The following is a 14,755-nucleotide window of genomic DNA, read 5'->3' as shown; positions in this document are numbered from 1 at the left end:
CTCCGTAGTGGCCTTGGCGATGGGAAACTGAGAGAGGAACGGGTCTGGGTCTTTGGTGTCATCCCACTGGAGTCCCCAAAGAGGGTCTGGCATGGGCAGGGAGATGGCTGTTAGGCAGTGACAAGCCTACCTTCAAATTCTGTCCCTTCCTTTCTCGTGGACAGTCAGATTCCAGTCAATTTAACTGAAGGTCCGAAGGAACAGAGAAGGAAGGGGGGGGGCCGAATTCTTTCATTTTGCCAATTTTTTGGAGGCCAATTCGTTTTTAGTAATTTTTTCGCTAATTGATCTTTTTGGGTTTTTTTTTTTAAAGCTAATTAGCCTTTCTGGTGTTTCTAAAAAGCCAATTCATTTTTAAGGGGGCTGATGTATGTGTTTGTGTGAGATTAAGGGGGCTCATGATTTCAATTTCTGTTATACAATTTGAAGATAATTGGGGGGGTATAATTTGGGGGAGATATTTAAAGCCAATTGGTTTCATACATTTTTAAAGGTGTTGTTTCCCTTGGCCCGATGGAGGGGGCCGAAGAGAGACTAGCCTGACATGGGGAGGTTGGGGCACGGGGGCTGGGTTGGGGAAGCCCGCTGAGAGGATGGTACAGAGATTTCAGAGGGGGACCTGATGGAAAGTCCCAGTCAAGAGGAGGTCACGCGCCAGATGGTGCCACTTCGCAGAATTACGACAATTTGGCTCACTTCCGATTGCTGGGCGCCTCGGGAGAGGCACCCCCGTGGGCGGCAGGGTCCTGGTTGGGCAAGGCGATCAGGGGACGGTGACGCTTGGCCTCTCTGAACACCTCCAGCTCCTTGGCGAGCGTGCGACCCCGGCGGGCACGCAGGAGGGCAGGCAGGCCCCTGCGCAGGCGTTGGGCGGACTGCTTCCAGGTGTCATATTGGAAGAATTTGCCCACGGGGTATCTGGGGAAGTTGTCCTAAGAGGGGAAGGGCCAGTCAAGGGGTGCCTGGACCCCCAGCCCCTGCCCCTAGCTGCCCTGACGCCCCATGTGGACTTGTCAACTTGCTGGGAACTCCTACCTAAACCCGTCATTGTGCCTAACGTGGAACAGGTCAGTTACTCACCCGGCTTCTGGACAACGTCCCCAGTGGGGGACACATGGCAAACGTGCAAAGGATTCTCCAGCTAAAGAGTTGGCTGTGCCCTGGCCCCCTGGCTCAGAGGTGACAGCCCAGAGCAGAGGTTCCCCTTGCAGCGGCCAGGCCGCCCCGGGCCCAGCACTGGGGGGCCGCCCCGACAAGCGGGGGTCGCCATCTTACCGGAAGCACGGTCGGAGGGGTCGACACGTCCCTCTCGGACTTGGCGGGGGTGGCACAGTAGGTCTCCAGCAGGGCCAGGTCGCAGCTGCGGAAGCAGCATTCTTCCACGATGCCACGGCTGCGGCGGCTCATGCGGCTTGCGGGCCGGCCTGGAAGTCCCACAGGAGGGACGAGAGGGCACTTCAGCACCAATTGCCACCGAGGAGGGTGCTCCTCCCCAGTCCCCGGCCCCCAGCCCCCACCCTCAGGACAGGACACCCAGTCACCTTGCAGGGACAGCGCACGGCCTGGGGTGGAGGAAGGAAGAGAGAGCAGGCGGCAGGGGTGCCCCAGAAAGAACAGGGGTGACAGCGGGTGAGCGGGTGAGCGTGATCCAGGACCAGCCCCCTGGCCTCTTGGCGCCTCCCTCCTCCGCCTGGTATTTAAAATGGGCACGTCCCCCTGGTCCACCATCAGGGGCTGCTTGGAAAATGCGTGGGGGAAGGTCCCCCAGTCCGGGATCCCGGGTCCCTGACCGGAAGGCCAGGCTGGGACCTGATGCTGTCCCCGCACTAACCAGGAGCCTGGGTGGTGGGCGGCCTTAGAGATGCCGAGACAGGTAGGCATGGGAGGAAGAAGAAGAAGACGGGAGGAGAGGAGTGAGGACCTGCAAAAACCACGCCCTCCTTTCTTCCCGTCCTCTCCCTCTCCTCCACGGCACAGGCTCCGGGACTCGGCTGCAAGGAAAATCCCCGGCCTTCCCCTTGGGTGCCGAGGGCAGGTGCCCTGCGTGGGGAGAGGAGCCCCTAGTAAGGGGTCCTGTTTCAGGGTTGGAAGTGTTAGGGGCTCCGTCCAGCCCCCCTTTCAGGGATGCCTGGTGCAAGGGAGCCACATCCCGGGCAAGGGCCGGCCAGCACCAGGCCCTACAGTGCCACTTCCTGCTCCCAAACGAGGCAGGAGAGAGAGGGTACAGGAGAAGCCAGGGCAGGCAGGGGCCTGAGAAGCGTCAGGAAGCAGGAACGCTTTTTAAAGAGAAGCTTTGTCATGCCAAGACGGGTGTTTTCAGCCACTTTCACAGAATGGGTAAGTAGAGGCTGCAGAGGAAGATGACGGGTGGGGAGTGGCGGGGCTGGGTTGGAGCCTTATGGTCTCTGCCGACTTGCCCCGGCCTTGTCCCTCACCCCTGCCCGGCCCTGAGGGGCATCTGGCTGAGCCCAGAGGGAACACCCACTCTCCACCTTCAGGGTCAGGCTGGGGCTGCGCCCCAGTTTCTCCCATTATCCACATGGACACTCTCCAGAATGGCCCTGACCCGTCCTACTGAGCAACTAAGGTCCAGAGCCTACAGGAGAGGTCGCCTCCACTGGCAGCCCCACCCTGCCACACAGGGCACAGGGGTGCGGAGGAGGCCGGCCAGCCAGTCCCAGAATGGGGGTCAGAGAGGGCGAGGTGAGGCACAGCCAAAGCACCGTCAGGCTGGCCAGTGGGCCCCCCAAATTGCAGCCCACCCCTCAGGCTTGGATCCCACCCTGCCCTGGGGCCTCGAGCCCCCAGCCTCCAGTGGCGTTGTGAGGATAGTGGTCATCTCGTGTCCTGTACCCCAGGGGAAACTGAGTACCCCCAGCACACGGGGCATGCCCACGCACACCGCCAGCCACATGTGCTTTTGTTCTTATTGGTTTTCAACCCACTTTATTCAATCTGAAATCCAATAGTCCCTGAACACGTGCCCACTGTCAAGACACTGGGCACCACCAAACAAGCGGGGAAACACCAGAGCCCACGAGCCTGGCCGCGGGCAGGTCAGGGAGAAGGAGGAGGGGAAGGGTGCCTTCTGCTGGGGCCTGGGTCACCCCGTCCCCAAGTCCCACCTCGCCGGCTATGGAAGGTCTGGCCCCCACAGAGACACCATCCATTCATTCTCCCTCCCGCTCTGAGTCTTGTTGCAGGAAAATCAGGGGATGTGAGCACCTCCCAGGCACACCACGGGTGCCCAATAAATGGGGACGGCAAGGTCACAGCTGCGCTCTCCAAGTCTCAGAGCAAGAGCCCACAGCCATTGACCTTGGAGGGTCCTCTCTCCTCCCGACCCCCACACCAGGGATCCCGGAGGATCCGCAGAGGTGTCTGAGGAGGCGTAAGGAGGACTCCAGCATCTACTGAGCACCTGCTGTGTACTCCCCTCCCCCCTTGCCCTGCCGAACTACTTACTGAAGTAGAAGCCGCGGTCCCCACAGACAAACTGGAGGGTGTCCACCAGCTCCCCGCCGCACAGAGTCTCACTGGGGCGGTAAGCAGCGAAGCAGCACGAGGCGAAGGCCAAGAAGGCGAGCAGCACCAGCACCGACTTCTCCATCGGGATCCCCACTGGCATCTGGGGTGGAGACGAGACCATGAGCCCGCCGCCCGCCACGTCCAGGCCCAGGCCTCTCCCGCCGCCGGCCCTGCCACCTCCTGACTTCAGGCCCCGTTATGTGGCTCTGAAGCCTGACTCTTCTCCTTAATCTCAATCGTTTTCATTACAGAAATAACAGAAGCTTTCACTGCTGATGCAGGCAGGACGCAGAACCGCCCTGAGAGTGAAGGGGTGGAAAGCACATCTCTGACGGGCAGTCATTTCACGTGGGGACCACCGCCCCGCCGACATCAGCGCAGGCGCTCAGCCACACCCAGAGCGGCAGGGGCCAGTGCTGGACACTGGACCTGGCCTCCATCCTATGATGTCATGGCAGCAGGGCCAGCACAGGGCAGTAGCCACTCTGCGGGCCTCCCAGCGCCAGCCAAGGTGGGAGACAGCCCCACCCAGCCACAGGACATGTGCATCCCAGAGGGCCAGCAGAGGCAGGGGTCCAAGAGAACCGGCTCCCCCTCCCAAAGCAACAGAGGGGTCTTGCTGCACCACTCCCACCCCTCTGCCTTCCCCGCTGCCCTTCCTGCCTTCCCAGTCTGTAGCTCAGCAAAGCTTGAGTCAAGGGTCCAATGGTTGGCACCACAGTGCCAGCCACATCCCAGGAAACTTGTTCTCCTGAACCACCCAGTCCATTGATTCCAGTGCCCCCTAAGCACCGCAAAACACACATCAGACCCAAAAGCCTCCTTTCCAAGCCTTGAATCAGGCCACCCAGGGCCAGGGACCCTGAAGTCCCTCCAGGACCACCAGACCCTCTCTCCATGTGGGATATTGACCCCCACCCCAGGTGCTGGAGAGAATAGGTCAGGCCACCTGGAGGCCAGACTCCAGGTCCCTCGGGGCCGCTTCTGGAACAAGAGGCATATCTTAGGACACATCCCCTCGCAAGGTTCCCTGAGGAGCTGAGGGGCTTGGAAAGGACCTTGCTTCTCTTTAGACCCAGCAAGCTACCCCTGCCTCCTCTAAAAGGTGGAAGCCCCTCTCCCAGGCAGGCAACTCCAGGTTCCAGCCCCTTCTGGAGGGACAGTCACAGCCCAGTGTCTCTGAGCCCGTTGGCACCCTGCTGCTACTCAAGGAAGGGCCTGGGCGGGCTGTCCCCTGTGTCCCTCCCAGGCTGTGCACCCAGTGGGCACTGAGGCACCAAGCCGCATGCCCTTCCCAGCTTGGAGCAAGGCAGCTGCACACTTGGCCCAAGGGGTTTTGATGCAGTAAATCCTGTAGGAGAAGGAGACAGGAGGAGGCCCAGCCTTGCTTAAGCTCTTCCATGGAAGCATCTGAAGTGCCACCTCACTCACCTCCTCCTCCCTGGGCCAGACCCCAGTCTGTCTCCCGACACCCCAGTGCCACCCCCTCCAAATTCTAAGAAGAAATTTGGTCGGCGAGCAACTGGGCGCCCTCCAGGCAGCAGCTCCATCCTTCTGCAAGCTCCGCCACTGAGCGTGGGGTCCAGGCCAGAGCACCAGCAGAGAGCAGGAGGCATGCTGAGGTGAGAGCCAGGTGAACCGCCGGCAGAGGAGGGAGGGCAGGGGTGAGGAGGGCAGAGGCTGGGAGGAGGGCTGGAGGATCTGTGCGGGAGGCAGCGGGCATGGGCAGAGGGGCTGAGGCCGGAGGCGCTCAGCAGCCGGCAGGCGGGCAGGCCGGGGCTGAAGGGCAGCAGGGTCCTCCCGCCACAGCCCTGGTTACCTGCAGCCGGACAGGAGGCTCGCTGGGGCTGGAGGAGGAGGAAGACGAGAAGGAAGAGGAGGAAACTGGAAGGCTGCCTCAGAGGAGAAGCTAATGTCCAGTTTGCAGGCTGGTCAGTGCCTCAGCTTTTATGTCTGAGCCGGCTCCTCCCAGCCCCGGCTCCACCCTACCCCCCACCCCTCTCCCTGCTGACCACTCCCCCCGCCCCCTTTGATCCCGCCCCCTCCCTCCTTCCAGCCAGTCTCTTCTCTCCTGCACCCCCAACCGCTAGCCCCAGACCATCTCTTAGCAAAGTACCATGGGGGCGGGGGGACTCCTCTTGAACCCCTCCGCCCCCCCCGCCCCTCTGGGCACAGGGCAATGGGGGGGGCAGGGAGGGGGGCTACTTTTTACCTCCTTGTATGGAAACTTCCATCTGCCCACTGGGGCAGGGGCAGTGACCTTCTCTGGATTGTACACTCCTGCCCTTCTGAGCCCTGGACCAAGCCCTCTCCCCAGATTCCTGGCTGGAAATGTTGGGGACAGGGAAAGGGAGGCTGGGAGTGGGGTGCGCTGCAAATGTGGCGTCTGGCATGACTCTGTTGCCAACTCGGCCCCCCTTGCTCCATCCTGGCCCCGCCCACCCAGTTTTCCTCTCTCAGTCTTCCTGGCACAGATTCAACATACCAGGGTGGGTTTCTGCGATTTGCGCCCCTCCGCATTACACAGTGCCCCCCGCCTGCGCCCCTGCCCAGCACAAATCACAAACTTTCAGCAACACCCCCCTGCACCCACACAGCGACCAGGAAGTCGCCTCACAGACAGCTCACACCTCCCCTGGCACTTCCCGAAGTCCCCACCCCCGCCCCCACCCCCTCCTCCGCGGCGCAGGGGAGAGCGCGGGGCTCGCCACGGGGAACGGGACCGACAGCCCCCCACCCCCGTCTGCCGGGGCCCGGCCACCCTGCCCGGCCCGACCCGCGCGCCGCTTACCTGGAAGCCGGCGCAGGGGCCGCCCACCTCCCTGCTGCGTATTGCAAACCGAACAGCGGGCGTTGGCCCTCCTGCCGGACACTCCTCTGCCAGCGCCGCTCTGGCCGGGTCGCGGGGGCCGAATGTGCGACGGGGCAGAACGGGGGGATGGCTTTTTTGGGGGGGTGGGAGACTTGTCTGATTGTTTAGGGAGGACGGGCTGTCTGCGGGCTGGGGCGGGCCAGATGTTGTACTTTTTAGGGGGGGAAAGGGTATCGGGAAATGAGGTCAGCTGTTGTATCAAGGATAGAAGGGGGCAGAGATAGCGAGAGAGACAGAGTGAACGTGAAAATGGGGGGGTTCGAAGAGAGGGCGAGAGAGAGAGAGGGGACAGCGAGAGGCGGGCAGGCTCACAGCGGGAGAGAGCAGCGGAGAGAGAAACAGAAAGCGTGTAATTAATCCACTTTGGGACGGCGAAGGCGAGAGGGCGGGCGTGGAAGGGGAGGGAGTTGGAGGCAAGGAGCTGGGGGGGGCGGGAGGGAGCAAAGGGAAGGCTGCGGAAGAAGAGAGGGGGCCGGGACCAGAGGCCAGAGAGGGGACGGGGAGCACAGAGAAGCGAGGAAAGGGCGCAACGTCGGGGGCCGGGGAAGGTGCTGAGGGGGGCGGAGCGGAGGCGTCACCCGGGCCGCGGGCGCCCAGCTCGGTTTGGGCCGACGGAGCCCTCTGCCGTCGCAAGCCCGGGCCTCGGGGGGGCGGCGGTGGCGGCGCCGGGGCCGCTCGGGACGCAGCGAGGAGGGGGAGCGGCCAGGCTGCGCGCCGGGGAGGGCCGGGGGGGAGCGCGGGGGATGACAACGCCGGCGGCCTGCGAGCCGGACTGCCTGCGGGGGGGACCGCCTCCTCGGGCGAAGCGGGGCGGGCGTCGAGGTAGATGAGGAGGAGGCGGTGGGGAATCCGCAGGCCGGCGGAGCGCGGCCCCGCCGACGGCGCCCGAGGTGGGAGTCAGCAGCGTCGTGGCGGACGACGTCGACGCGGGGCCGCCAGCCGGGTGGAGGCGCTGGCGGGCCGAGCGCAGGCGGGCGTGGGCCAGGAGGCGGGGGCGGCCGGAAGGGGGGGCCGAGGCCAGCCTGGCCTCACGCAGCTCCGCCGGAGAGCAGGCGAACTCCGGGCGCCAACGCCCGGCTCTTATAGCCGCGCCACCCCGCGGCGCGGCGCCCGCTCGGGCCCCGCTGGCCGCTTGCCCGCGCCAATGGGCGCCCGCGGGGCCCTCGCCCCGCCCCCGGACCGCCCCCGCAACTCGAGCCAAGGGGGGGCGGGCTTGGGGTCTCGGGGCCCCGGGGGGGCGGCTATCGGGGGGGCCGTGGGGTGCGCGGGGGCGAGATTGGATTGGGGGCAGGGAGCCGCAGAGTTCGAAAGAAATCCCAAATCGCCGTTCTAAAGTGTTTGGGGGCCCCGTCCTGGGTTTCGGGGTGCCAGGATCCCTACATTAGTGCGCGGGGGCCGCTAGGGTGGGCGGTGTCACAAGCCCTAGCAGCAGCGGGGTCCCCGCGCCCCTCCAGGGGAGTCCGCGGCGGGGTCGCCCCGTCGGAGTGCGGGCGCAGGTGGCTCAACTCTGGGTCGGGGGTCCCCGAGTCCAGCTAGGATCTGAGCGGGAAGTGGGGAGACCCTGGGCGCTGACTGGGAGTGCAGCCGCCACCTGCCCGAGCAGGCGCAGCACCTCGGGCTGCAGCCGGAGCCCGAGCGCCCCCCGGTGCCGCGCAGGAACCGGGGAGTAGCCTCGGCGGCCACCAGGTGCAGTACGTGGGGAGGGCCGACCCGGCCAGGCCCGAATCTGGGTCAGGCACGGGGCCAGCCAGGACTGCGCCTGCCGGGAGAGACGAGCAGGGCGGGAAACGTCGCTCAAATCCTACCTGCATGACCGAGCTCAGCGGGGTGCGTCTAAGCAGCTCGCCTTTGGGGCCCACCCAAAATAGCCGGATAATGGTTCCCCCGTCCTCAGTGCGTTGGACTTGCGTCGACTCGGGCTCAGCCCCGGGGGCCACCACGATAATTTGAGGGTCTGGGGAAACCATCTCCTGGAGAGTTTGGACGATGTAAGAAGTCGTTATGATTTTTACGAAGTCAAAACCACGCACAAGCCCCCACGCCCCGCCCGCCCCCAGGAGCCCCGGCCGCCAGCGCCCCTGCGAGGGGAAGGGGCCGCCGGCGGCGGAAGCCCGCGGCCGGCTCGCCCCCTCGCTCCGCCATCAATCACTTCGCCCGCGCTCCGCGCGCGCCTCCCGGAATCCTCCGCCCGGCGGCTGGAGGCGCCGCGCCGCCCGAGCGGGGTGCGCCTCTCCTCCGCGTCCCTCCTGCCCAGCGCCCTGCCTGTCCCGCTTCGGTGCCGCCGAGGCGCCTTCCTCACGACTGTGATCTTTGCAAAGAGCAAACGAAAGCCGCGCGGGTTTCAGGGCGCCGGGCCCCAGCAAGCGCGGCCGCCGAAGGGCTAGCCCGCAGCAGGCTCCCGCGCACCGCGCCGGTGTACCCCGGCAGCCTCCGGAGACGAGCGCCAGCCCCGGCGGGACGGCGGCGGGTGGGTTCGGAAGCCGAGCGGGGACCCGAGGCGGCGGGGAGCTCACCGCAAGGCTGGAGGCCGGAGGCGGCGGCCGCGGGCGCGCTAGGAGCCGAGACAGCGAGCGAGCGCTCTGCAGCGGGCGGTGGACGCGCTGAAGGTGAGCGAGACCCCGGGGGCAGTCCCCAGTGTCCGGGGGCAACGCCCAGTCCTTTGGAAGACCCGGGGACAATGCCCAAATTTGGGGGAAACTGGGGGCAATGCCCAGTCGTTTTCCTGGACGCGGGAGAAGCACTGGCGCACACGCGGCCGGGCCAAGTGTGTTTGGGGAACACAGGAGAAATTTCCCAAATCCGAGGAGCTCCGGAGACTTCGTAGGAGACGCAGAGGCGCCCAGAACCAGTGCCCGTTGTGTGAGGGATTGGGGTAGCTGCAGGGGACTCCTCGGCGGGGCTAGGAACAATGCCCAGAGATCGGGAACGCAAGTCAGAGACGCCTGATTTGCGGGCGAGAGAACGAAGGTCCCGAAGTGGAGACCCGAGGGAGGCTGCGTTGGTGTGGGGAACGGTAATTAATGAGTAAATTCGAGGCTCCAGCAAAAGAGTCCGAGCCTGCGGATCAGGGAAATTGCTCCGTGCAACTGGGGGAGAAGGGATCTACGTCTAAAATGTGGGGACCCCTGCATCTAGGTCGGCAAGCTTGTGGGAGATTCCCATTTGTGGAGAAGTAGTTTTCGGAGTGGCTCTAGGAAAATTCTCAGTATGGAACTTGGGGAACCCAAGAAGCAGACTGTGTAAAACTGGGGGAAGAAAAACAATGGACGCATTTGGGGGGTCTAGGCAAGTCCTCAGTGTGGTAGAGGAAAGTGGAGACTCATTTCCACAATTTAGAAATTCAAGTTAGTGGCCTGGAGCTTTGCAGCACCGACGGAAGGTAACTTCTGTAATTGTTGTGGCTTCCTGCAAGATTCTCAATATCCTTTAGAGATTCTGGAAATACCGTCTAAATGGGTGCAACCTGAGGTTGATCAGTACATTTGGGGAATGCAGAAAATCAGTGTCCTTTTATGTTTTAGTTTTTAAATTGATTTCAATTAGTTTATTTTTGGTGAACAGGAAAAAATATCCTGTTTCCTGGGCACTGTCTGCATTTGGGGACCCTAGTTAAACATGGCCCAGGTTTTGGGGAACCCGCGGAAATTGTTCAAGAAGTTGATACCTAAATTCCAGGGACCCTGATGAGCAGCAAGGACACTTGTAGGACGCAGGCCTGTAGTGCCTGGGATTTCCAGGACACGGAGATATTTTTCTGGTATCTGGGTAATTTCATTTTGGGAGGCCCGTGGAAAATGGCCTAAATTTAGGGGGACTTGGGGCAAGGGTCATAAAGTCAGAGGACCCATAAATCAATGTTCAGAAAAAGTTCAGTTGTTTTGTGGAGGAGAAAAAGGCAATCTCCGTTAATTTTGGAGGGCTGGGAGACAGTACCTCAATTTGGAGGCCCCAGGAAAATAATTTTTTAAATCTGGGGATCCAAAGAAGTTCTTTAGTTCTTTAGTTCTTTAGTCTTGAGGGTCAGTATCTAAGTTTTAGAGGGAAAGGATTAAGCATTCCTAGGTGGCAGGGCCTGAAGAATCATGTCCGAAGTTGGTGATCTCCAGGGCGTTGGCAGTGTGTGGGAAACCCAGCAAATGTTGATTAAACTTTGGGAGGACTCAGTGGGTGCGCTGGATGCTTTGGGGCCCAAGAAATCAGTGCCTTTCTGTGACCGAAGTGTAATTCTGAATGTTTGAGGGGTCTGCGGGGTAATGCCTAATATTTGAGAGCCCAGCATGTCCAAATAGAGCGGCTTCGGGAAAGGGTCCAGTGTGAGCCTGGGATTTGGGATCAGTTCTGAATTTTAGGAAACTCCGGATTCTTGTCCATAAGCTTGTGGGGCCCAGGGAATTTTTTTTTAATATTCAGAATGTTATGAAGCAGAGAAAATATTCAGACTATTTGGTTACTGGGACACTCGAAAGAGCTTGCTGTAACCAAATATAAGCTCTGTGCAAAAGTTTGTTTTTTGCTTGGTTTGACCCATAGGGACCTGGGAGATTTGTGATTTGGGGGAACCTGCAGGACCCACAGCCACAACTGAGCATAACTGAGCATACCTTGGATAATTGCTCGGTATGCCTTCAGGACCTGGGTGACAGTGCCTAAAGTTCAAGGAAGCTGATCAGTGTCAGGGAAGTTTGGAGAGCCCCGGAAATGAGTGCCCTGTATCTTCGTGACCCACAAAAAAATTGCTCCGTGAGTTTTGGGGACCAGAAATCATCCTTTCAGTTTTGTGGAACACAGGAAAGCAGAGCGCGGTTTGTTTATGATTCCGAAAGGGGATCGGAGTGCTTTGGGTGTAATGCCTACATTCTGATGCACGCATTGGAAGCAGTGTTCAAACTCTGAGGGTCCTGGGGAAATTGCTTAGTGTGTTGGGGGGACCTGGGATTCTTTGTGTAAAATTTAAGGAACCCAGGTTGGGGCCATTAAATTTGTGGAATTCAGCAGATAACGTCCCAAACTCTGGAGAACCAGGGGAACAGGGCTTCAGTGTAGGGGAGTCAGAACAGAGACAGTAAACTTGGAAACCCCTGTAGTCCAAAATTATGGGGACACAGGGAAAGAACTCCACTGATTTGCTAATGACGCCTAAATCCCGGGAAAACTCTGTGCATATTCTGGGGAGTCCGGCAAGTTGGTCCTGACCACAGGAGCCCCGGGTTAACATTTAAAGAAAAGAGGACTGGGCACTGTGTGACTCTGTATGACCTGGGGTAGAGGGTGTAAAACTGTCAAGAGCCTGGGAGAAGACCCCCAGTGAGTCTGGGGTCGCAAGCCACTAGTGTAAGCCTGAGAAAGCCAGTGGGGGCTGATGTGTTTTGAGGTCCCCGGAAATTAATGTCCCCCAAACACGCTTGTGACCTGGAGAAATGTCCAAAGTATTGGGGGGACCTGGGAGCAAGGCTTACATTTGGAAGACCCCAGAAAAAAATACGGTCTGCGTTTGGGAGGAGCCGGGCAGTTGCTCGGTGGGTCGGGGCCCTGGGGATGGCGGAGGCTGAGCTCCCGGGGCCGGGAAGGGAGGCGCGGCTGGCGCAGTGGCGCCCTCCCCGGGGGGCGGCGAGCGCGGGCGGCGCGGCGGCGGCGGCTCCGGGGCGGGTGTGCGGGCGGCGCGGGCAGGTGGCGCGCGGTCCCGGGGGCACCCCAGCCGCCCGCCCCGGGTGGCAAAGCGCGTCGCCCGCGTTTGCCTCCTCGCCACGGAGAGCGCTTCGGTGCAGAAGGAGCGGCGGCGTCGGGGTGGAAGGGGGAAACCCGAGCGCGGCGAGGGAGCGGCCGGGGCGCTGCTCCCCGGGCGCTCCCGGGGCTCTGGGCCCCCCCGCCCGGCCGTCTCCGAGGAGGCCCGCGGGCCCCCCGCCGCCGCCGCGCCCCGCGCGCTCCCGCGCCGCGAGCCTAGGCGAAGCCGCGGCCGGGCCGCCGCCGCGGGCAGGCTCGTCCCCGGCTCGGTCTGGGGGCCCGGGAGCACCCCCGGCGGCCACCCCCGCTCGCCCCGGCGCTCCACGAGCGCTGTTTCGGCCTTAACCAGCCCCCAAACGGGGCGAAAGCAATTTTGTTTTGGCCCTTCGGGGGTGTGGAATCGCTGGGAGAGGGAGAGGCGTAGGGGAGAGGGGTGGGGGGCAGGACTGCACGGTGACTGGGGGGGCAGGGGTCTCCTTTCGTTTTCGGAAAGAGAATTTTCAGGAAAAGCCTCCCTCTCCTGGCAGTGAAAGCTTAGTTCCTTCAAGGCAAATACGGAACCCTACACAGACCCCAGGCACTGCTGGCAGGAACAGGGTCACCCCTCCGCCCCCGGAACTGGGCCATTGTGGGGGTGGGGGGCAGCCATCCCAGGGGCATCTGCGTTGGGGGGCTGTCAGAGAGGGTGGTGCTGCTGGGGACAGCAGGATGGCGGGGCCTCAGGGCCAGTACACTGGACATCACTTGTCCCCACTGTCACCCCAGAGGGACCCCAGCTAGCTGGAGGGGCACCCCAAAGTCTGACACTCTAGTAAGGCAGAGGTTAATACCATTGCACAGGTGTAGGGACCCGGCAGGGCTGAGGCCTCCCTTTCACATTAGCTTGGCAAGACCGGGAGACCCCCCCTTCCATGAAAAACAGCCCGTTTTCCACCCGGAGCCCAAGGCACGTGGGCAATGTTCCCCCTTCAAATTCCAGTCCGCATCAATCACCCCCGTGTCCCATTCCAAGAACATCTGGCCTGTCTCCCCCCACCCATCACTGCCCCCCTTCCCCTCTCCACCAGCCTTCTGCAGTCCCCTGTGTCCCTGGCTTTCAGGCCTGTGTGCCTATAGCAAGGAGGGCCGGGAGGGAGCCTCCAGCACAGAAGCCTGGCTGCATTGAGGTTGCTCCCCACTCTGTGGCAACTTGTAAATTTGGGGGTGTCGAGGATTTACAAAGTACTTGTCTGCTGACCCTGGTTCCCTGGGACCCCAGAGCGGATTTCACGCCCTGGAGGAGGGCCTCTGCTTCCCTTGGCCCTGCTCTGGGGTCCCACCTCTCCTGCAGGCCTGCTTCCCAGGCCGGGGATGGGCTCTCCCCCTGTCTGGGGCTGCCCAGGCACTCCTGCCAGTGGCCATCTTGGGAACCCCTCCCCTGCTTTCTGCCCCAAGCAGGCACCAGCCCTGGAGAAGCTTCTGCCAGTGCTTGGAGACATGCGCTTGGACCTTGGAGGTAGGAAGGCTGAGGCCACGTTGGGGTGCCAGGCTGGGCCAGCAGGGAGAGGGGGCCCCCATGCACTTCCTCCCTGAGCTGGAGGCTGCCCTGAACCCTTGCCTTATTTAGTCACAAGTTCGGCTAAAGGGGCAGGGTTGTCGGGCAGATCCGGGTCACTGTAGGGCTCAAAAAGGGCACTGGCCGCCCCTGGCCAGGACTAGCGGCCTGGGTCTCTCTGACTTCTGGCCCCCCACGGTAGGAAGGGACCTGCCAGCGACCCCTGCATGTTGTGTGGCTGGGATCTTCCCCTGCGCAGGTCTTGGCAGGCAGGACCTTCAGTCCCAAGTGCCACCCTCCCCACCCCGCCCTGCTCCGGCCTGAGGCGGCACCAGCCTCGCCTCTGGATCTGCACACCCATATTCCAAAGAGAACAATCATCCCCCCAAGTACTCAGACTCGCCCCAGCGCCCAGGCCCCGCGGCTCCGAGGCTCCGGCCGCGCCGGTTCCCTTGCTCCCGCCCGCCCCGCAGCCGGCCTTTCCCGTTCCCGGGTTTCCTCCCCCAGCTCTGGCTCCGAGCTGGCCGCTCCCCCGGTCCCTGGGACCAAGCCCAGCATTTTACAAACCAAGCTCCGTGCTCCGGGAGTCCCCTGAGTGCCCCCTTCTCGCCCGCCCCCCACCGCAGGGCGCCCGGCCGCTGAGGCGAAAACCTTGCGTTCGTTCAGCTCCCAAAGGGACCCCCACTCCACGGCAGCCCCGGCTGGAAACGAGGGACCCAGGCCCCAGCCAGAACGCCAGGACCCGACACCACAAGGCACCAGAGGCCCCTGAGCAACGAACCAAAAGTCAGAAGTACGTGTGGATCGGGTGGGGGCCCCGGGGCAGGGGCTGAGTGGGTGCTCCCTGCACGGACCCGGCACCCCCGTTGCACTGTTCTATGCAGTGTCTGAACTGAAGACACCTTTAAAACCGTTCCTGGTTTGTCTCTCTCTGCACGTGCTGGGTCCCCCACTGCAGGCCCGGAAGAGCGGCCTCGGTTGCTTTGGGCTTGGGCACGGCAGGAGAACACAGACCCACCCACCTCCACCGCCAAAGCTCTCCAAGACCCTGGAGCAAGCGCCCCTCTGGGGCAGCCGGCCTGTGCCTCCGCCCCAGTACT

General features: G+C 62.5%; 1 protein-coding gene across 3 annotated transcripts; it reads right to left on the bottom strand.

The window, feature by feature from the left end:
- Positions 1 to 214: 214 nt before the first annotated feature.
- Positions 215 to 9,069, bottom strand: IGF2 (insulin like growth factor 2). Of its 3 annotated transcripts, none has more exons than XM_072970540.1 (5): positions 8,914 to 9,069; positions 8,206 to 8,370; positions 3,466 to 3,628; positions 1,276 to 1,424; positions 215 to 932 (listed from the first exon to the last, which is right to left on the bottom strand). In XM_072970540.1, the coding sequence occupies exons 2-5, from the start codon at positions 8,365 to 8,367 to the stop codon at positions 693 to 695; spliced, it is 714 nt and encodes a 237-aa protein (XP_072826641.1). In that variant the 5' UTR covers positions 8,368 to 8,370; positions 8,914 to 9,069; the 3' UTR covers positions 215 to 692. The 3 variants fall into 3 exon arrangements, with proteins under 3 accessions (XP_072826641.1, XP_072826642.1, XP_006210802.1); XM_072970541.1 differs by lacking the exons at positions 8,206 to 8,370; positions 8,914 to 9,069 and adding exons at positions 5,348 to 5,375; positions 6,320 to 7,421; XM_006210740.3 differs by lacking the exons at positions 8,206 to 8,370; positions 8,914 to 9,069 and adding an exon at positions 6,320 to 7,454.
- Between the last annotated feature and the right edge of the window lie 5,686 nt (positions 9,070 to 14,755).

The sequence above is a fragment of the Vicugna pacos genome, chromosome 10 (assembly GCF_048564905.1).
Source record: "Vicugna pacos chromosome 10, VicPac4, whole genome shotgun sequence".
Taxonomy (NCBI): Eukaryota; Metazoa; Chordata; class Mammalia; order Artiodactyla; family Camelidae; genus Vicugna; species Vicugna pacos.
The sequence above is the reverse complement of the archived record's forward strand: the minus strand, read 5'-3'. Positions and strand labels throughout refer to the sequence as shown.

Bases quoted from the DNA above. Each gene is read 5' to 3' on its own strand.
- IGF2 (XM_072970540.1), bottom strand. From the start codon at position 8,367: ATGGTTTCCCCAGACCCTCAAATTATCGTGGTGGCCCCCGGGGCTGAG. The intron at 3,629-8,205 runs GTAGGATTTGAG...TCTCCACCCCAG, and splicing joins CGCTGAGCTCGGTCATGCAG to ATGCCAGTGGGGATCCCGAT. The intron at 1,425-3,465 runs GTAAGTAGTTCG...TGGGACTTCCAG, and splicing joins GGACCGCGGCTTCTACTTCA to GCCGGCCCGCAAGCCGCATG.